Source organism: Phalacrocorax carbo, chromosome 6 (genome assembly GCF_963921805.1).
Source record: "Phalacrocorax carbo chromosome 6, bPhaCar2.1, whole genome shotgun sequence".
Classification (NCBI taxonomy): domain Eukaryota; kingdom Metazoa; phylum Chordata; class Aves; order Suliformes; family Phalacrocoracidae; genus Phalacrocorax; species Phalacrocorax carbo.
This window is the reverse complement of record NC_087518.1, coordinates 20,718,611-20,740,796: the sequence shown is the minus strand read 5'-3', so window position 1 is coordinate 20,740,796 and position 22,186 is coordinate 20,718,611. Positions and strand designations below refer to the sequence as shown.

General features: G+C 50.7%; 1 protein-coding gene across 2 annotated transcripts; it reads right to left on the bottom strand.

Moving 5' to 3' along the window:
- Positions 1 to 930: 930 nt before the first annotated feature.
- Positions 931 to 21,872, bottom strand: TRAIP (TRAF interacting protein). 2 transcript variants are annotated; one of them, XM_064454143.1, is made up of 15 exons: positions 21,656 to 21,872; positions 20,339 to 20,396; positions 18,987 to 19,070; positions 14,860 to 14,899; positions 12,077 to 12,204; positions 9,287 to 9,381; positions 8,560 to 8,673; positions 7,545 to 7,632; positions 5,877 to 5,966; positions 5,557 to 5,645; positions 4,156 to 4,311; positions 3,910 to 3,958; positions 3,298 to 3,423; positions 2,702 to 2,752; positions 931 to 1,349 (listed from the first exon to the last, which is right to left on the bottom strand). In XM_064454143.1, exons 1-15 carry the CDS (start codon positions 21,751 to 21,753, stop codon positions 1,218 to 1,220), a joined length of 1,398 nt encoding a protein of 465 aa, XP_064310213.1. In that variant the 5' UTR covers positions 21,754 to 21,872; the 3' UTR covers positions 931 to 1,217. The 2 variants fall into 2 exon arrangements, with proteins under 2 accessions (XP_064310213.1, XP_064310214.1); XM_064454144.1 differs by having other exon boundaries at positions 1,236 to 1,345.
- Positions 21,873 to 22,186: the final 314 nt, after the last annotated feature.

Below are 22,186 nucleotides of genomic sequence, written 5' to 3'. Positions count from 1 at the left end.
GGGAGGAAAATGCTCAGAAGCCAGTTGTGTTAACAAGCGTGCACACAGCAGTATATTTTATTCCCTAAAGACATGTTTTCAGCCAGTCCAGGTACTGAGGCTTCCAGCCTGAAGCAGCTGGCAATAGGAAGCGTCACAGATTTGTACAGTACAGAGCACTGTTGTGAGGTACCTCACCAAATCTGTTCCTTGCAGCTTGAACAGCCCTGCTTCAGCCATGGGGCAAGAGAGGAGCTCCTGTCCCATGTCTCCAAGCTGAAGAACTCCAGACAGGTTCAGCCCCAGTCTCCCGCTCCCCTGAAGGGAGCCATTCATCAGTACTTCTTCAGGCCGTTCCAAACCCTCAAATCACTAGGCAGACCAACTACAAAAGAACAAAATACCTCTACAAACTCATTAAAAAAATAGAAATTAATAAACAAGTTTCACAGCAACACATGCCAAGAACAGAGGTCACATCAGCACACCAGTGTCCCTCTTTCCAAGCAGGGCAGCAGGTCACCCCCAACACCCACCTCCCCAAATCACGAATTTCAGTGCCAAGTCTGCAAAACTGCAGTGGACTTCATGGCCCAAACAAGGGCAAGGCAGAACATACCCCCCACACACTTTGCCTGTGCATGTCCCCAACCCACGCAGGCCCTGCAGAGGGAAGCTGATCAATTTGATGATGAACATGCAGCCACCCTGCAACAACATGTGCCAGGGCTGCCCTGTCCTGTGCACATTTATTCCTCCAGGAAACTTTGAGCTATTTACTCCAGGCACAGAGCTGGTCCAGGTCCCTTCCGCCCCGCTCTTGCTCCAGACTGACATCCCAGATACCCTTCCTGCATCTTTAGCTTGCGGCTGCATCTGAGAAGTGCAGTTCCACCTGATGTCAGAGAGCCAAACAGCAGCAGCAACTGTAGAGCTCTGAGCAGGCCAGAAGATGAGAAAATCCTGTTTATTCTGCATGAAAATACAAGGAAGGAGGAGTAAAATGAAGGGGTAAATCAGTCCAAGCTTTAGCCAGAGGCTTGGTCTTCTGTTGGCTTGCTGCAAGGCCAGGATTCTCCCCAGAGCAGCTCATCTCACCCAGAATGCAGCATCAGTGCTTCGCAAATAGTAGCCCCCTGCACAGCAGTGGTTGTGCATTGCTTCGTGCTAAGCTCTGGGCAAGTGTGCTCTATCCTGCAGCCACCCTACCCAGCTGCTCCCTGGGAAGGCAGGGTCTCTCACTGCAGGAAACTGTCCAGTCTGGCTTGGGTGCTGCTGGAGGAAGATGCAGAGGGAGCTGCAGATGCTGGCCTGGAGACATTCTTTTTCTTGCTCCTCATTGTTAATGGACGGATTTCTGCCAGGTCTGTCTGGAGGTAAAACTGTTAAGGAAGGTGCAGGCTAATGCCCTGGGGACATAAGTGATCCAACACCTGCTGCAGACTAACCTGAATTACAGACCTGGGATGTAGCCATACATTTGCACCCAAAGAAAGACTCCCTGCAGGACAGGCTCAGCTTTGCCCCTGACTCACAGCAGCAGAGCTCAGGCATGCTCCTGTCCCATGAGTCAAGGAATGCTTCCCACTTCTATGCTACCCCTTTGCACACAACACAGCATTTAAGCAATATCTATCAGAACTTCAAGACTGACCCTGCATGTCAGAGCCAGGGCACCATGCAGGGAAAGGCACAGGAGCCAGAGCCCGCAGCCTCCTAAGGCAGAGCAACCCCATGGGATCAGCCCTTGGAGCAGCAAGTCCTCCTTAACTCCCATGGCACCATACAAATCTTCAGAGACACAGAAGTGGTAGAAACTAAACATCACTGAACTGGAAATGGTCTTCACCAGCCACTTGCTGCAGCACTGAAAGGCAGGTGCAGGCCATGCTAGCAGAACCGCAGGATTACACTAGCCAGCATATCTGTAGCACTCAGGCTTAGAGAAATGAGCTGCTCCTCCACCAGCCAAGCGCAACAGGCAGTGCTGGGATAGTTTCCCAGCTTCTCCGCTCACCATGGCAGCTAGGCATACATCTGGCCCCAGAGATCTGTCTCAATCATCTCCCTGCCATTGGCTACCTCCACTCCTCCAGTGAGGCCACAGAAGCAGCAGCCCAAGGCTTCCAGCTCATCACTTCTTCTCTGCTTCAGCCTCCTGCTTTTTTACAAAGAGCAAAAACCCTCTCAAAACCAGCACCAGGAGCCAGAGGTGCAACACACACCACTCTGACAGTACTGCCTGGGGAAGGTAGGTGAGGGCCAGCCTCTGCACAGGAGAGGACATTGCTCCTGCATGAGGAGTGGGAGTCAGCAGCTTGCCACCTGCTGAGTGAGCTCAGCCTAGCTGCTCCTCACCTCCTGCAGGGCTGCCCACCAGGACAGGCATGGCTGTGGCTGCATGGGCTGGCAGGCATATGGCCAGGAAGAGGCTGTGCTATACTGCTGCTCAGAGATGCCAAAGGCATAGGCAGCCCCTGCAAGTTGTACTGATTTCTAGTTGACATACTACTTTGAATGAGCCACCTCTGATAATGCTCTCAGCATCAGATGCCTTCACTGAGCTCAGACTTGTTCAGAGTCACAGAGAGAAATCTGACTGTTCCTGGAGGGTCCTAGCCCATTTTTTGTTGACTGGGGGGCAGGACTCCCCAAGGCGGCTGAAACAGAGATGAGGTTCCCACAGCATGACTACTCCCATGTGAGCTGCAGGAAAGGATACAGTCTGTATGAACTTTGTTCTGCCTCCCAAGCCATCGTACCCCATCCTCACCTAGGAGAGAGAAAGAAATGAGCCTGGAGCAGCAGCACAGAGCCTTGGCTACCTCTCCTCCTCTTGGTTACAGTGAAGTGGGAGACTTACAGGCCACAGGATCTTGGGAGGGGTTACAAGCACCTGGAAACACTCAGTACTTATGTTAAGCCCTCACCTTCAGAAGAAGAGACACCCAAGTGTATTAGTAAAGTTTGGGTATCTCGGGCACCTTCTGAAGAGAGCTGAGCCTTCCAAGCAGCAGGGGGCTTATGATTTTGTCATTGGGACTGAGGAATATGAGGAAAACACCCCAGGCTCCAAGGAAGTGGAGGAATGGGACATGGAGGGCTATTTAATCTGCTGCCAGGAAGGGAATGAACATCTGTCATCCCTGGAGCTCTGCAGAACTGGGAAGTAGCCAGGTCATGCTCCAGGATTTATTTTCCACATGCTGTACGCGGGAATGTAAAAGCCTCATTTGCTTCCTTCTGTAGGGTCACTTCAGGACAGAGGTGCACAGTGCCAACCCTCGACAAGCTCACCAACTGGACAGTCATACTTACAGTGCCCATGTTCTTGTGGTGACCCAGCAAGCTACCCAAAAATGGCTTCTTGGAGAAGACAGAGTTCCTGATGCATGCTGGCAAGAGTCCTTTAAGAGCATCATCCTCTAGATCATCTGCCCAGTTCTGTCCCACAAAATAATGAGAAAATCCCTTTAACCAGCATGATCTGCTGAATTTAGTCCATGTACAGGGAGCACTAATAATGCAGACGGCTATTTAGGGTAATAGTCACTGCTGTACCATGTCAGGCCAAAGAACAGCAGCTTCAAACATCCCACTGGGGCTTATGTGGAGGCAGCACCTGGGAGGCAGGACACTGCACCCAGCAAGCCTGGGACAACAGCCCCCGTTTGCAAAGCACATCTGAGGCAGGAAGAAGCACATGGGTCCCCATCCTCTCTCTCTCACCCAATTACAGGAGGCCTGAGGCAGCAACACAGTATTTCTAGGAGACTGTCAAGCAAAGCACTTTGAAGCGTGTAATGTGGTTCTATAGATGGGCCAGTCTACAGTCACAGCATCTCCTACATGGAGAAAATGGGTCCTTTGTCCCAAGCTTGCTAAGAGCAGAATAAAAGAGGTGATACAGAAAAATCAAGATCCTTTTACCTCCGCTGTTTCCTTCAGAGCTTGCTTTGCCAGGTTTACCACAGGAGGCCTGTAAGAAGCCCAAGGAGCAAATCAGCAGAGATTTATTGTTCAAGTGGAGCTGGCAAGGACAGACAAGGCCAAGCAAATGACAAAACTTGCAGCACGACACAAGGCAGCTGGGGAGCTATCTGATATCACACAATAACTTCCAAAGAAGCATGACTTTGATGTGCTTTCGAAGCAGAAAGAGGAGGGAGAACTCACGGCTTTTTATCCAGCTTCTGCCTTTTTGCAGGGCTGAAGACAGATCTGCAGGGCTGATGTTCAGGGGTGTCCACATCAAAAGTAGCTTCTAGATTGATCTCATCGCTGTGGGCTGGGCGATGGAGCTTTGGGTGCCGCAGTTCCACAGGAGCAGGGCTGCAAGACCATGCAAAATGTTAGCCATCAGGAGGCCACTGGCTGCCACCCAGCAGACAAGAGGAAGACAGAGCTGAATGCTACGCAATTGAGTTGCAAGACAGCAGTGGGACCAGGAGCAGAGCCCCATTCTGCTTACCAGTCACAGGAAGGACAATCCAAATCCCAGAGTTTATAGTCAATGTCCCAAACTCCTGTTCACCCTTGAATGGCCTGTGTTATAACAGCAGCACCCTGAGCCCAGGGAAACACACTGGCACACTGCTGCTCTGTGTACACAACCCAGCTTGCTGTACTGGGGTAATAGCACAGGCTCCTCAAAAGAAAGGCCTTGATAAAAACATAAAAGGTGGCATTTTTCAGGCTAGATTCCTCTGCCTGGCAAAGATCTCCAGTCCCCACACACCAGGGCACACTCACTGGAAGGTCAACTCCAAAGCAACCAGAAGAGAAGCTTTAGGGGTACTTCCCTGGCAGGACACAGTGGCAGAGTTTGTCAAAACATAGCCTGTTCTTCCATCACTTCCTGACCCAAACCCTCCAAAACACACACTTTTTTCAGGTAAGCCAAACACCATCTTGTCAACAAGAGAAAACAAAAGAGGATACAAAGAGCAAGATGACTGCACTAATGCAGTGCCTGCTAGACCAGTACATCTGTGTACAGTTGTGGTCCCCGCTATACAAAAAGGATATGGACAGGCTGGAAGGGGTCCAGAGAAGAGCCACCAAGATGATCAAAGGACTGGGAAGCCTGCCATACGAGGATAGGCTGGGAGAACTGGGTTTGTTCAGCCTTGAGAAAAGGAGGCTCAGAGGGGATCTCATCACCATGTACCAGTACTTAAGGGGCAGCTACAAAGAAGGTGGAGACTCCCTTTTTACATGGAGTCACATGGAAAGGACAAGGGGGAATGGACACAAGTTGCTCTTCAGGATATTCTGATTGGACACAAGAGGAAAATTTTTCACAGTGAGGACAGTGAACCATTGGAATAATCTCCCCAGGGAAGTGGTTGACTCAGCCACACTGGACACCTTCAAGAGTCATCTGGACAAGGGTGCTGGGCTAGACTAGGCTCTAGACTGGGGTCTTCCTAGAAAGGTTGGACTAGATGATCCCTGAGGTCCCTTCCAACCTGTGATTCTGTGATCTCTGCCTCCCCACCTAGTTAAACTGTCAGCTCTTTCTTTGGACCCACCATCTCCATCCTCAGCCTGTATCGGAGGATGCAATTCACTAACCTTTCAAAGACTAGTCGACTGAGTGTCTCTCTGGTTACAGATGGGACTTTCAGAGTATCCTGCAGGATGTCTATCTTCTTCTTCAAACTCTGGAGGGAAAAGGGAAAGCAGACAGCAAAATAAAGAAAGATTTAGTAGCAGATATTTTACCCCTTTTCTGTAAATCAGCATCAGGTGGAGCTCAGAGGTGGGTCAGATAAGAGAGGTAAGGTGGGCTGGGTAACCTAGTCACTGAGCAAAAGCCAGCATAACTCCTGACTTTGCAACTGCAGGCCATGGCCAGCTGCCAGTTACTGCAGACCAAGGAATTATATTCTCACCAAGATCTCCTTGTCCGCATTCTTCAGATCCTTCTGCGTGCTTTTTAACTCCTCCTTTGCCTTCTCCAACTCTGAAACTGTCTTCTGCAGCTGCAGAACAAGCAACACCAAACAGCAGAGTGCTGGTTATAACGCATAGGTAAGGGAGACTGCAGATCCCCCATGAGAGCAGTGTGCTCTGCAGCACATGCCACTTTTCCATTTCAGGGCTCAGTTTTCCTATGGCAGTCTGACCAACCTCTCCTGTATCAGAGCAAACCAATGTCTGTCCATTTCCTCAAGCTGCCTGCAGAGGGCTCCCCCAGGCTGCTTGCCCAACACAAACCTTTCTATAGCATTTCCCAAGCATTTATGCCTGATGGTGACAGCTTTTCCTTGCTCTAACACTTGATGGCTGCATTCTGAATTCCTGCAGGACTTTGGACACATCAGGGCACAGGAATTACAAACCACAAACTGGAGGATGGCTTTGCATCAGCAATACTGGCACATGGACAAGCCTGATTCAACAGGGAAGCATGCCAAGAACAGGGGTCAAGAAGTGGACTGCTACCACATCACAGACTTTTGTGGGTTCAGGAGTCTGGGCCAGCCCACAAAGTGCTGGTACAGTCAGCTTTCTATCAGCCAAACCCAGAGCCCTGAGTGCACTGACTTGCATCCTCCTGACCCAAGCCAGTGATTGCAGTTTGGCACTGACTCAGCTAGAAGCAGGATGATTCCAGCAGCGGCACCTCATGTCAGGGGTTGACTCCCTTGGAGAGCAGCACAGCAATCTGAGAACATCATTCTTCATTTGATGAGACCACAACAGTTATGGCCAGGTAAGAAAAATAGGCCAAATCCACCCACAGTCTCTCATTTCCTGAGCTTGGATGCAGGCATGCCCCAGGGAACCCCTGTGCCTTGGAGACCAAGGCTACATGGACACACTTTTCATGGAGACTTGCTTGCCAATGAAACTGACAGAAAGCAATTCCCAACCTGAGCTAAGAGAGCCCAGCCAGGCCTGGAGCAGGGGAGCATGGCAATAGAGGCATATCATCGGCTCCAAGCTCTGCGCCAGGTCAGGACGAGTCTGGGGCAGGCTCTGTGCAGAGCCACATGTGTCCTCGGTGACCTCTCCTTCCTGGACCCAGCATCACACAGGAACCCTGGCCCAGTTCAGTTGGCTGCAGGCGCAAGGCTGGGTGTGACTGTAGTTGTGCCAAGCCAGGGCAAGCCCTGCTCAACTAGTGCTGGCTCCAAACCCCTTCCCACCTCTCCTAGGGGCCTGATTCTGCAGCAGGAGCAGCTGGCAGCTGAGCAAGCTCACACTTGGCAGTGTGGCAGGATGAAGGCAGTGCTGCTTCCAGAGCTCAGTGGAAGCAGCAGAGTACCTGTGTACTACTGCCTTCCAGTCCAGGCTCCCTGCCAAACTCTGACTGGCTCTGCACATGCTACCCCACCAGTGTCCCCAGAGACTGCACGCCTGACAACAGCCCATGAGCCACTCACCGCAGCATCACACCCTGACCCAGAAACCCCAGCCTGACACTTCCAACACCACCCATACCACTCAAGTAGTGCTCAATGTGGGAGGGCATCACTGCAGAGGGCTTGGGCCACAGTTATTGACGGGGATCTACAGACCAGATGCCACCCTGGCAACTCACACCCTCCCCTTACCTTGCTATTGACAGAAAACAGCTCCTTCTTCAGCTTCTCTGTCATCTCACTAGACATCTTCCGAGCCTCCTTCAAGTTTTCATACTCCCTTCAAAGAGACCAGAAGAGTCATACTGTTTATGATAAGATTGATCTAGAACTTCTCAGAGGCAACCTAAGACCCTTAATTTGAAGCTCTGCAACTGTAGAGCAGCCAGAGAAAACCCAGGAGACACAAAGCCCTTTAGGGAACAGAGCTGAGCATACTAACACTGACCAACAGCATGTCAAACCTACCACTACACCATAAAAAAGCTGCACAGGATACCATGCCTGAGAACAGGGCATGAACAGAATTCACCAGCAAAATGGAAGCCAGATCCAGAGACATTTTAGTTGCCAGTGGAAAAGACAGATGGACAACAAAGCAGCCTCCATGCTAGCAGCAAATAGGGGACTTCAAGTGACTTTTCAGAGACTTCACACTATTGGCCATGCACATTCACTCCCAATTACACCACAGGGACGCTCGCCTCATTACAGTTTATCAAAGTTGCAATTATTCAGCTGCCATCAGAATGGACCCAAAGAAGCTGTGGTTTTGCCCAACACGACCAGATGGATTTCCAGGTAGGGGAGGGCAGCACTGCAGATTCCCCTTGCCAGAGAGGGCCTGAGGCAACAGCTGCCCAGTGCAATGCAGCAGAGGGTACAACCCGGAGCCCCATATCCACTCATTTCCCCCTGGGCATGAGAGGAGAACAGAGGGAATAATAATCATCACCTCACAGGTGCACTGACAACTCTGGAAACAGTTCCCATGGTGACACACATGTCACTACAGTGACAACAGAACAGTTTGGTGTGACAGGCTCCAATATAGGTCCCCAGGATCTGTCAGTCAAAATCCAGTGGAGGCCCAAACAGGCAGTGAGAGACCCGCAGTGCCTGTGTGCCTGCTGGTTCTCAGCAGAGGGTCTTCCCTGGGCACACCCAGTACAGCACAAGCCAGCCATGCCAAGCCCACAGCACCTACTTTTTCAGTGAGACACAATAGACTGCAAGCTGTTCCACCGCTGCCTGCCCGACTCCCATCTCTCTGATCATCTCCTCCACTTCAGGGCGCTGGCTCTGAAGCAACAGCTCAATCCTACAGAGAAAAAAAAATGCCCTCAACTTATGAGTTGAGCTGGGAGAGAGGCTGGAGTCCTGCTTCACCCACAAGGAACCGGTGCAGCCTAGGCTCCTGCTGCAGGTACTCCAGATGTTGTGGCACTGAAGAGAGAGACAACTTCCCCACCGCAAGCAGGTCTTTTTGCTAGGGAAGACTAGCGCTATGTGGACAGACTAGAGAAGGGGCAACTGTACACACAGACTGGACATGGGGCCAATGGTTCAGCTCTTGGGCCTTATAGCCCTGTTGCTGACTGTTCCTGGGCTGGGGTTCTGCCCCAGCATCCTCTGATAACACAAATGGCATGTAGCCACACTCAAGGCACTAGAGATGAGGCCAGTCTGTACACAGTACCATGCCTTGCTGCTGTTTAGGGACAGCAGTCATCTGGAAACACAGTAGGGGCAAGAGCTCCAACAGGCAAGGGCAAGCCTGCTAATGCAGCAGTTTCCCAACTTACAGGGTAAGGTGACCCAGAATGTAGAGGTGGATGTTGCAGCAGGCACAGCAGGACTCCTCCCTCCTGCTCTGAGAAGGGGAGAGGCATGCAGCCCAGGCTGCAAGGCCCAGGGAGAGCCTGGGATCTCACCGCTCCATGGTTCTCAGCTTGTTTCGCAGATGGCGGGCCTCCTCCTTTGAACTTCTGTTATCCTCCTGCTGCTGCTCCAGGAATTTCATCTGCTTCTGCAGAGAAGCAAGTGCATACAGACTGCTAGGAAGGCTCTAGGGATTGTTAGAGAAACATCCTGGCTTATGCGCACTGCGGGCAACTGGGAGCATACATTGGCTCTTAATGCTATCACCACCTCAGCAGCCCAGGATTACAGTGAGTTTAGCTCCCTCCCTCCTGCACCCCTAGCTCAGCTCCTTGCAAGTGCAGCAGGGTCTCAGTGCTAATCGCAAGATGAGTTTGGCGCTGAAACCACGTCTTAGCCTCCTTTCTGCTGGAAGCATTTGTGGGGCTGTGCAGTACCCTGTCTGCAGTGACAGTTTGTTTTTCAAAAGCAAGGGAGTCCATGGCAAGTGAACCTTGCTATTGATTTTTCCTCCATGCACAGCTGATCGCTTTGCTTTAGCCTCCCAGTTCTCTTTGGCATTAGCTGCTTAAAACATAAACGGGAATGCTGAGTGGGTCTCTTCTGGGAGACCACAGCCAAATCAGACACCCACCCAGTCACTTCTCTCACCAGCCTGGAGAGTCTGCAAGCCTCAGGCTCTCCAGTAGTAGGCAGCAGTAACAGAGAGCCTCATCGGAGCTCAAAAAGCACAGATCTGCAGTGTGACAGAGGACAGGGAAGATGGCCTGAATTAGCACCATCCCAATAAGCACATGTTGTCTAGATTTCTGTGTGCCTGGGCACCTCGCACAGCAGCTTCATAAGGCTCTGGGCCTGGTTTCAGCACAGTAACTCTAGGGAGAGGCCTAGCCAAAGACCATTGCCTCATAAACCAGGCAGAAGTTAAAAAAAATTTATCCACTTCCTGCCACAAACAAACAGCTGTGAAACTGCTGGGACTTTGCAGAGAAACAGTGTTGCAGACTCACTGTTACTCTTGCTTAAACACAGCCCATCTTTGGCTCTTCCTAAGGGGAGTTCACTACACTTCAGATCTCCAAAGCAGCGTTTTGTGCCAGGTTGCAGTAGAGTCCCTAGCCTCACACAGCCTGAAACAGCAGCAAACTCTCACACAAAGGTTCAGCAGCATCTGACAGCCCTAGCAGAATACAGGAACGGCTTGCAGCCTGTGGGCTTGACCTGCGTCACAGCTAGTTAAGCCTGTATTTTCACTGCAGAAATTTAGTGCTTTAATCTTTAATGATGCAGTATAAGACAGTGCTTGACATTCAGCTGGGAAAACTTGTACACCACAGAAAAGATCCCTAATCCTTCTGCCCTGCCCAGTTTTCATTAAAAGGATTTAGCATACACAGAGGGTTTTGCAAGAGGTAAGATAACCAGAGAGCCTCCTCCTGAGGTGTCTGGCAGCAAAGCCAACCACAGAGATGTTGAGTTGAGCAGCAAGCACTGGCTCCCACAGTCACAACTGTTTCTGCAGAAGTAGGGAACATCAGAAGCATCCTGCCACCGGTACAGCGAGGATCCCAGAAGCAACTCTGGCACGGCACTGCCTTTACACCCAAGCAGGTTGGATATAATCCAATGGTCAGGCAAAAAAAAAGTTGTGCTGGCTCACAGCAAGGCCTGTCTGGCATTAATTCCTTACTATCTCTCCTTTCACCCTGTGACAGCACTCCATTGCTGGTGTCAGGCAGACCTCCCAGACTGGTTCCTTCCAGGAAGAGCCCAGCTGCAGGTGGCATACAGCATCTACAACTTATCTACAAGCTCTCCCTGGGCCACTTGGCCTTGCAGGTCAAGGAACCTGATGCAGTTTAGGCTATTGGGTCAGACCCGTAGTCCAAGGAGCAGATCTTGGGAAGAGCAGTTGACCCCTACCCTGCCTTTCAGCCTGCAGCTCACAACCCCACCTACCTAAACCCCATCTTCTTGTGACAGGCACATCATCTTAATGCAGTGGAAACTGCCCATCCCGGCCCACTACCAAGGCAAGTTGCTCTGCTCACTACAAGACATCCCAACAAAGCAGCTCCTATTCTTACTCTCTTCCACTTGCTGTTTACGCACAGTACATGACTATACACTGAGTCACTGCATGCTGAAACACAACAGGAATATTTGATTCCTGGACTTTACACATTACTAACCTAACTGAAGGAAAGCCCTGGCAACAGAACTGAAACAGGAGAGTTAGATGGATCAAATCCCACTCAGCTGAAGCTTGCAACTCCCCCTTCATATATTTCAGTTTGATTTCTCCCCCAATCAAATAAACTAATTTTCCTTGAATCCTGCCTGGCCTAAACCCATTTCAAAAGAACATTCTACCGCAGGGAGCCAGTGTTTCAGCAATAGGGCACTGGGGCCAGTTCCCACTCTCTGTTCATGCTGCTACGTTTATGATCAGCACCGCCACTTCATTAGCAAGGCTCAGCCAGCATCCCTCAGGCTGGGCTGGCATCTCTCCCATACTCCATCCACCTCTGCCTTGAGCATGCAACCACTTGTACGCAAGCCACAGGCCTGGCTTTTATGCCTCTGAATCACCCTCGGGTGGAATGCACTCAGGACCTTCAGACCAGCAACACTACTCACTTTGGATTAATAAACCAAACATGAAAACCCAGCTACACTGCCCTCCTGTCATTCAGAGATCAAGGAGATGGGAGTCTCCAGGCACCAGATCCAAAATCCCACCAGCACAATCTCTTTATTAGCAGGGCCTGCGGAGGTCAACAAAACTAACACCAACTGTGCAATGGTTAGTGCTGAAGTTCTGCTGGGGATGGGAATGGTACCTTGAGAGAGGAGCACAGCATCTCTGTCTCTCCCAGCACCTTCTGGAGAGACTCTATTGTGGCATTGCGCACATCCAGGGTGTCCCTCAGCCCATCCACAACAGCCTGGCATTCTCGCTTCTCTTTCTCTGGAGAAGAAAAAGGAAAAAGGTCATGGCCTGGTAACCCAGACATCAGCTGCCCCACAGCAGCAGGAGCACAACAAACAGACACTGCTTGCAGTCTCAGGCTCCAGGCTACGAGGAGTTGCCTGTTCCTGTAGAGAGTCATTTCCCTAAGTGCTGCCTGCACCAGGGTCTGTACGAAGCAATTGCTCTCCCAGTGCCAGCAGGCTTCAAAGTTTTCTTTACTAAAGATAACAAGTTCCCTTTAATAGCTTTCCACTGCCAGCCCTGCTAGCATTAAGCTGATGCATCTTAACTCTTGCATGCTTTCGCAGACAGGCTTGCCCAGGGAAAACTCTTCTCGAGTTACACCGAGCTGCCACAGAGCTGAAGAGCTGACCCCCACAGACTGTCCTCTCCACATGGAGCCTTAAGTGCAGGGAAGCCCTCTGGGGTCCATGAGGCAGCTGCATACAGCGATCCACCATGCTGCTGCATTACCATGTTGCTGCAACTACCCTCACGATGGCACCTATGTCAAAGGGCAGGAGGCAGTAAAGCAGAGCTCTGCTGGACACTGGGGACTTTGCAGAACATGCAAGAGCTTATGTAGATCCCCCAGAGCACCCACTTTTTGTGGGACACAAAACCTTTGAGTCCTGCTGCCCCTCCCCACGCAGGCAATCCAGGAATAAAGCACATGCCTCCGACCACCAGAGAGAAGGTGCTGGGAAACAACATCAGATTTCAGTTTGTTTTGCCAAGACAAGTGAAGAACAGCTCACAAAGCAAGAACCTTCATCAGGAGCTGACAGACCTAATCAGGGAACAGCCAGCACCACTAGAAAGCTTGAAGCAGTTGGGCAATGAGGGGAAGCAGCAACCCCTCTGTCTAACCCTGCTGAGAACAGGGTAAAATCTTCAGCTCATCATCTTCCATCTTTGCTAAAGTTGTCCATGGCTCCGGCCTGACAAGACTGGAGAGCAAATCAGCACCTTTCCAAAAAGCTGTTTCTCCTTGCAAGCAATCCAGTTTCATACTGTGCCACCACATCCCATGGAAGCATGACTTTCAGTGCAGATTCACTGCTTGATCAGACAGTAAGAGCCACGTGGGACTGGGGAAGAAGAGAGGAACATACCCCAGCAGAAGCACGCAGGTGGCTAGGGAAACACAGATTTCTTCCTAAGTAAAATGGTTTTTCTCCATTCATCTTAATAACCCTTCCACACCAGAGGCAGCACTGCCTGGAGATGTTCCTCTGCATTTGCACAGACTCCACACCCAAAGAGTTAGGGCTTCCCTGTTCTCCATTCCCAGCTGCCCAGAGGCAGATGGCAAGAGTCAAACCTCCGCATGCTGCAGGAATGGGTTTTCAGTGCAGAGTGCTCCCACAGCACTTGCTGGGTCTGCTCAGAGCTCCACACCTCTAGAGCCATTTGCAAGCTGATTAGAGACTGGCAATTACACAGCTCCTCTACAGCACAGAGCACATCTTTAAGTAAAGAATTTATACACAAGAACCACCAGAGAGAACAGTGCCCACAGCAAAGGAGGCAGGAGGTGGGAAGGAGCTTCTCATTTCCAGTATGAAAAAAGATTGGGACAGGGAATGTCAAATCCAACCTCTACTCACCAGAAGTCAAGATGATGAGCGGGCCTTCAAGCAGTTTTTCTTGGATAACTTCCTAGCAAGAATCCCAGCCACCTTCCCAAGAAGATCTGGCTCTCTACCAAGTCACTAAACTCAACCAAGCTGGCAACAAAAGAGGCCTCAGAATAGAGACAAGAAGACCATCCAATTCTGTTCTCAGGCTTAGGACTGAATCCCCAATCTACTGGCTATTCATGTCTGTCTTGTGCACGCAGGGGAGGCAGAGGAAAGACGACTCTCAGGACGTGGGTGAGCCCCCAGCATTCTTTAAAGATTTTTTTCCCCCTTCTGCTAGCATCTTTAGATTTCTGTCACTCAGACTGACATTTTCCTTTCGCTGCTCATGACTCATGTTCTGATGACAGGCTGCCTACAGACGATGCTTAAAGCCCATCGACAAGTCTCCAGGGCTTTTGCTTTTCCTGCCTCCCTCAAACATCCTCTAAAATTAAAGATGGGAAAAATGGAAGCGTGCACACACTGAACTCCATCTGCTCTTTGCGCGACACATGTGGCACTGCAACAGTCAAACAAATCCAAAGCCTTCCCATCGCTGATTGGGCACCACTTTTACCCCCTCATCTGTTAGAAGGAACAAGCCTTTGCCACGTGCAGCTGTGAGTTTCCCAGTGAGCAAACCAAGGGTTTTGCTTTCAGCAAGCCTGCTCCAGATATAGCTGTGCTACACTTTTGTAGCTTGTGATTAGGAAGAGGGGAAAAAAAATTGTATATATGTCTCTAAACTTGCAGAGAGCTCCCCAGTTACAGCAGAGCTGGGCCAGGCTGTGGCTCTGTCATACAACCTTTGTCCGTGGTACATATAACCTTAGGTGGTCTCACCTCTGAAAAAGCTGAAGAAGCTGCTCCAGCAAAACAGTTTGCAGCCTGCACCACACCCTCAGCTTCAGAGTGGGGTGGGCTCTGCATAGGGGTTCCTCAGACCTGGGCAAGCCACCTAACACAGGCAGAACCCAGGACCTGCCGATCATGGGCTGCAAATCCACCACCAGCAGCTGGAACTCACCTTTCATGGAAAGCTGAGCCTTCACCTTGTCCAGTTCATTCTGAAATACAACACAGAAAACCCAATTAGGAAACACCCTGCAGAGGAGCTTTCACTGGATCTTAAAAGGACCGAGAGGTTTCTCAGGAGGACATTCGCACTTGCCAGGTGCTAAGAAGAGAATGCAGTAACAGTAAGCACCAAGTTACAAGCAAATACTATCACAGGGAATGCAAAGAGCACCTCCAACTGGCATCCTTCAGGGGGAGAAAAGAAGATCCCAGTTTTGTCTTAGCCTTGTCAACCTTGCGTTTCTCACACTGTCAGTCATCTTGTTTTAGCTGACTAATTTTGGAAGGTTCTGATGGAAACAGGAAATCAGACAGGAACAATTTTTATAACATTTTACCTAAACAAGGCAATAAGGCAGCGATGTTGCCAGACTAACTGGATTGAGACTTGCTTTGAACTGAAGTGAACTCTAATCAGGTGCAGGTGAGAGAGAGATAGGCATGTCCAAATGTCTGAAAAGGTATCCAAGCACACCATCAAAAGGCACCAGCTAGCATTCTGACCAATGCTGAAGTCACTGCAGTTTGAGATGCTGATATGAGCTAACAGGCCAGTTGAATGGCCATAAACAGATCACCGATCATAGAGTCATAGAATCGTTTAGGTTGGAAAAGACCTTTAAGACCATCAGGTCCAACCGTTAACCTAACACTGCCAAGTCCACTGACAAACCAATCCATACCAAACTCAGGGCACATAACATCTCCTGGATGCTACATGAGTCTGGGGAAGGTCAAATGTTTCTAGCACCTTCATTAATGATCAGAAAGAGGCAGCAAATGCCCCATAGTTTACCTTATAGACAATGAAGTGATATGACTTATGAACACTGGCAATAAGCCAAAGTAAGTATAGAGAGGTTACGAAGGGCAATATATAAATACATATGTGTGTGTATATATATATATAAAAGAGAGAAATACATACGGGAGAGAGTCAACAGAAGATGACTTGAAAAGCTGTGTTAGAGAACTGCAGAGGAAAGCACATAACAAGTCAGGCAGGAACTGCAGTGGAATGAAACCACCATAAAATGCCAACAAAGTACTGAAGCAGAGCACACAAATCTGTGCAACCCAGAACGCTACATGCAAGTCTGAGCTGAGAATAGCAGCACCAGTGACAACGGATCTGACAGGACCAGAGCTAAGCTCCTAAACTCTGCTAGTGTCAATACAGGCAGGAAAGAGAATATGGGATTGTAAAGCTCAGTAAGCAGAAGGAACTAAATGCAAAGCCTATCAGAACTGACTTGGATTTGCCCCTGGGGGGACAATGGCTGGACGGCTGACATGGAGTTAACTGCTGCAGGAACTATTCTGGAGCAGCTTTCTCAGAGTCCTACTCTGGAACAATTAGTGATCTCACAAGCTGTGCTAATTAGCACGATAGCATAGAAATCCCAGGCTACTGCAGGCAGCTAGGTAACATTACTTCATTCATCAACTTAATCTGAAAACCCTCATCCTCCATCACTGTTCCTAAAGGCTGCTCCCAGTTTTCACTCCTCCGATAGAAGCTCTCCTCTCTCTGCCAGCTGGGTTACAAGACCACATTTCCCCAAGATCAAATTAGTATATCCTGACCACAGACAGCTGTCCTCGCAGGTTTCTTACCTCCCCAGCAGGTTTACAGGCAGGAATCATCCTCCTCCTGCCTCCTGTTTGCCAAACTGAAATCTCCTAATCTCCTTTGGAAGAAGGGCTCTCAGGTCCCCAGATCACAGGCAACTGGAAGTGTCAAGTTCCAGATGGCCTCACCGAGGTATTACACTTTTCCTGCTCTGGGAACAGCTACGTGGAGAATTCTGATCACTGAGGACCACCTTTAAGAGTAATACAGGATAAAAGCAGGCTCAGCACCCAGAAACACTTGTACATGACAGTGTTCAGCCTGTGGTCTGCAGCTACTCCAGGAAACCAAGTTCCCTCTAGTGATTCAGTTGAAACCGATGCCTGGTGGGGTGAAACAAAGCAACTCCAGCACTCCTTTGATCATAAACATTTCAGAGCAGACCAAGAGTGAGGAACAGCACCAAATACAATTATTATCCAAAAGTTTATTTAGATAATTCTGCAACAACAGGAAGAAGTTTCAGATTACGAGGGAGCTCTTCCAACTACTTAACATCCAGTTACAAGACTGGTTCTCAGAGGAGCAGCCCAAGCTCGTCTCCCCAAGACAAGAAGTGGACCACAGCTACACACTCTGCTTCCTAGCACATTGAAGCCACATTCCCTTGCCCCAGTCCAACCTTTTCATGGCAGGAGGCCAAATGCTTGTTTCAGGACATCTGTGGGCTGCACAGATACAGCTCCAGTTGATTACAGAGCCAAGTAACACTCTAATCCCAGGCTTTAGCAAGGATAGACAGTGGTCGGCAACAACCCCTGGATTTGGTAGCTTTTTCAGGTGAAATCACTTCTGGCTGAGGTAGTCATCAATTCTTTTTGCAGGCACAACTCCAGCCTAAATGGACATTAAATCCCACCCACAATGGTTGCCCATGTTCTTAAGGTGCTCCATGTCCTCCAGAAACAAGGCAGCGCACAATATGGAACTGGTGACAAACCAGCATTGGGTCAGCAGTAACCCGAATCAGTGCACAGGCCAGTAAATACCCAAACTAACTACACTAATCTACACAGATTATATTTGGTTCTTTCCCATTAGATAGTGACCTCAGCACTCTCTCTAGCAAAGCTGCACACTCAGGGCTAGACATTGGTCTGACAGCCACACAATAAACTTTGTAGGAGCATCAAGCTTGTGCAGGAGCAGCTCCACAGTCCTGCCCTTGAGCAAGGGAGCAGTCCTTCAGAACAGCCTGCCTGGAGAGGAAGGCCAGGGGAACCCATCTTAGATCCTGGGGTGGGAGTGAGAGGGAACACAAAGCTTTTCTAGGGCAATTTTCTCCAGTCAACCCATCTCCGAGTCACTCATCTATTTACACTTGTGAGAACAGATCTGAATACATACTAAAGGCAACATTTATCTACTCCAGGACGTTACTTTGCTTCTAGGGCACACTGTGTAAGCGCCCAGAGATGCTTTTTCATTTCCTTGGCACACATACTTTGGTCTTCAGTTTCTTTGTTAGCAGTCTTCGAGGATGACATTATCGTCTGGCTTTATTTTAAAAACATACAATATACATATAGCATTGTCATGGCAACTGCTAATTATGGTAATTGCTGCACATGCTGCTTCTAAACACAAGAGGGTACAAGCATCCCATTATACCAAGGTCAACCGATTACTTTTTTTTGGAAGAGGTAACTCCCAAGAAATAAGGAGCCATGCTTCATCCACGCTAAACAAAGGAGGAGAACATAGAACAGCCGCTCTGCGTTCATCCCTTCTCACCCCCAGCTCTCCGCACCTAAGGGTGGCATCTGGAGAACATCACCCAGCTCCAGCCAGGTTCCCCACACAAGGGCACAGCCTCAGCCCTATCCACCACTGCTAGTGCAGCTGCAGGCAGTCCCTTTCCTAATTTATCTCAGGGAACCAAGACTTCATTACCACCCTGCCCCACTTCCTTACGGTCTGTGCAAACAAACCTACCTGCAGAGAAGTGAGGAGATGGCACTTCCTCTAACAGCCCCTTCTTTCCAGAAGGGTTAGCAGCGTGCACATGCAACCATCAGCAGTTCACTGCATTTGAGATTTTCCTTCTCCTGCCTTTTGGAAAAGCTCTGTAGCCTCATCCCCAAGGCTTTGAGACCCAAGGGAGAAGCAGCAGTTGGATGTTTATTTGATGCTGCTTCAGGAGGTTTCCAGGTAAGGTGAGAACCAGAAGGAAGAGTAGTGACATATAGGAGGCTTCTTGAGTCACCACACGAGATTTGGTCAGGGGGAACTCTAAACAACCACATGGAGACTTCCTTACAATAGAGCTGAGACTGGGCAAAGACCAAGAGGGAGAACAGAGACAGGCAGGAGACACTGATGTGCTTCAGGTCTGAAACACAACCACAGTGAGCACAACCTCAGGAAGCAGCTGTTGGCAGCCCAGGCCACACTTCCAAAATGCTGAAGCATTGCAGAACAGAACAACCACCCAGTCAAATTACCTGCAAGGTCTCTGCATCCAGCGCTGTCTGCTCCTCCAGGGCAACATCAAAAAACAGCTTATTGATGATGTGTCTTTTGCTGACCTGAACACAGGAGACAGAAGATGTTGCTGGGCACAGGTGTAGAAACACAATGGATACAGAAGACAGCTGGAGGGGGAGAAGGTACCATCTTGTCACAAGGCCATGAAAGGCAAGTCAGATCACATGCTCCAGACCATTAGCAACGACACTCTGCTTTGGCCCATCAGCACAGCAGCAGACCCCCCCACTCAGTTTTAGGAGTGCAACTCCAGCCAAGCTCCTGGGCCACAGCAGAAAGATTCAGGCATTTCTGAATCGAGCACAGTCTGTTCTCTGGCAGCTAAGGCCCAAGCAGCTGACACTGAGCTAACACGATGCCAAATCCTAAGACAGAAGTACGTGCTGCTTTCTGCAGGCAGAAGGTGCTGTAATTGAATTTGATGGCTCTCCACACCTCCCCCATGCAGCTACAGCTTTGTGTTTTAAGTATTATATACAGTCATGACACCAGCTAATTGCATAGTTACTGCTACATAAGATGTTATTTCGCGATAACTCCATGGTAACCCAGAGATGTAATAGGCAGTGAAGAACAGAGGGAATCAACAAGTCAGAGAAGGAACAAGGGCCAAGACCTTGAGAGGAAAAAAGAACCATGAACACAGAAGCCCAAGCTACTGCTGGCTACAGCCTACATCTGAGTTGAGGCAACATCTCCTGCAGCCACTACACACCAAGACCTACTGGCAGCATCAAGGTTGGTAACACAAGGGACTTCAAAATTCAGGCCCTGATTAAGCTACTGGATCCCCAAGCCTTGACTTCCCATCTCAGAAGCAGAGCACATCCTACCTTCCCTCCTTCCCCAGCTTTTGCTTTCCTCAATGAAGGGCCAGGTGCTGCAAAGCAAGGACTCAATCACAAGAATCACGTGTAGCAGAATGGGCTGCTTACCTGAGAGCAAGCAGCAGAGTACTCTAGAAACACAAGTCAGATGCCCTGACTAACCCCTTCCAGCCCTTTCTATCATTATGGCAATACTTACTCAGCCTAAATAAAAGCCGTGAAAACCCAGAGACCCTTTCTAGAAAAGCTACAATACAGACAGCAGCAGGGCACCCTCAGACCACCCCTTCTGATCAGAAGGGTTGCTGAGGCGAGTTCAGCTTCTAAGCCTTTCGGGCGAGCCTCAAGTGACAGAAGCCTCTCTATGCTTCATACCACGAAGCTTTTCCTTGTATTACCCCAGGCCTAGGCCACAGCTCATCAGTGCCATTCACAGACCATTGTGCCAGAGAAACACAGAAGTACATAGGTGATGATTTTACCTGGATTCTGCACTGTGGGCAAGTCCGGCTCGGTGCTGTGTCAAACCACTGGATGAGACTGAGAAAGGAAAAGAAAATATATGGTACATCCTTAAAGTCCAGGAGTGCTGTTCCCATGGACTAGGTCCCAACTCACCAGGGGACAGCAGGATGTGACTGCTTTTTATGAACTACAAACAGAAATGCAAACATTTAGTCCAGAGGTGCAGCTAATGGAAACACTGTGTTCCAGCACGCGCACTCTACCTTCACCTCCAAGACAATTCCCAGCTGAATTTAGCGTGCCAGATTACCTTTACCAGGGCAGAGTTTTTACAGAGCTCGGATCTCCCTAGGAGAGAATCTTTGAACTACTATAGCTTCGTGGGAGCGAATGATCTGCAGACAGAGTGGCACAAGAGCTACTATATCAGGATAAGACAGCTGAGAGATCCCCAGTTTGGTCAGCTCCAAAGGGTGCTACCAACACCAAGCACGCATCCGCACAGCAAGGGAGACAGGGCTGGTCTCTGCACTGAGATGATGAAAGCAAACCTGCTGGGCTCCCCAGGAGAGCTAACAATGCGTTTTGCAACCAAGCTACCATGCCAGTCAGAACTGTTTATTTTTGGAGCAGGGTAACAATCTGGAGCTGGCAGGTTACCTTTGAAAGCTCTCCCTCCTCCGCCGGTTGTTAGAGAGCAAGCCTGAGCTGTGCCACCAGTTAAGATGCGACCATCGCACCTGTGAGCGACGGTCCCTCTCCAAGTTAGTTAGATAGAAAAGCAAATGCCTGCACCCTCCTGGCGCACAGAATTTATTTCCTCAGAAGAACTATTTCCTTCTGACACAAACACTTGCAAAACAGCTCCAGCAAAAGCATGAAATTGCCTGGGAGGCTTCGCTCATAATCTAACACGGCTCCTTCCAGATAAACACGCTGTGTAGGAGCGATCTGCTGGCACCAGCCCTCCCGGAAAAGGGAGGGCGCAGGCAGGGGAGCGATAGCGCAGCCAAGCCTACTGCGGCAGCTTCGTGAGCTCCCCCGAATCCCCGCAAAGCTGAATCGCTCCCGAAGGGGCCCGGGCCCCGGCCGAGCAGACGGACAAGGCGGCAGCCGAGGCCGAGCGGGGGAGAAGGGAGCCGCGGCCGGCCCCGGCCACCCAAAGGCCCCCGGAGGGTCTCCAGGGGAGGGGGATGCCGGGCGGGACAGCGGCGGCCGCCCAGGGACTCGCCCCAGCTGTGGGAACACGCACCCCCGCGGGACTGACACCCCCCGCCCCGTTCCCCCTGAGCCGCGGCGGCCCCGCAGCGGGCAGGGCGGGGCGCGGCGCTCACCAGGCCCGGTGGAAGGTGTGGCCGCAGGGCACGGCCGCCACGTCCCGCTCATTGTCGAAGAAGTCGGAGCAGATGGTGCAGTGGGCGCGGATAGGCATGGCGGGGGCTGGGGCTAGGGCGGGGCTCGGCCCCGGTACTGGAGCAGCCTCGTGGCCCTGTACGATTCAAATCCGGCCGCGCACCCGCCGCTTCCGGCCCTGCCCGGATGTGACCTCACGGGGCGAGCGCGGGCTCCGCTCCGGGACCGGGGGCGAAGCCTGAGTGAAGGGGGCGTGTCCTGCGGGGGGGCGGAGCCGCGCCCCCTGGTCTCTCCGCCCGTGTACCCTGAAGCCTAACGATGGCGGCCGGGCCGCCAAGCGCCTTCCCCGGGGGGCGACAGGAACAAGCTGCCACCGGCCCCCGCTGACCTTTAACCACTGGGGCGGCCGTGTCGCCTCCAGCCTGCCTGGGCCGCCCCACCATGTGCCGCCGGCCGGCGCGGGAGGAAGGGAGGTGGGCTGCCGGCACCCAGGGCCCCACAGAGAGACAGGG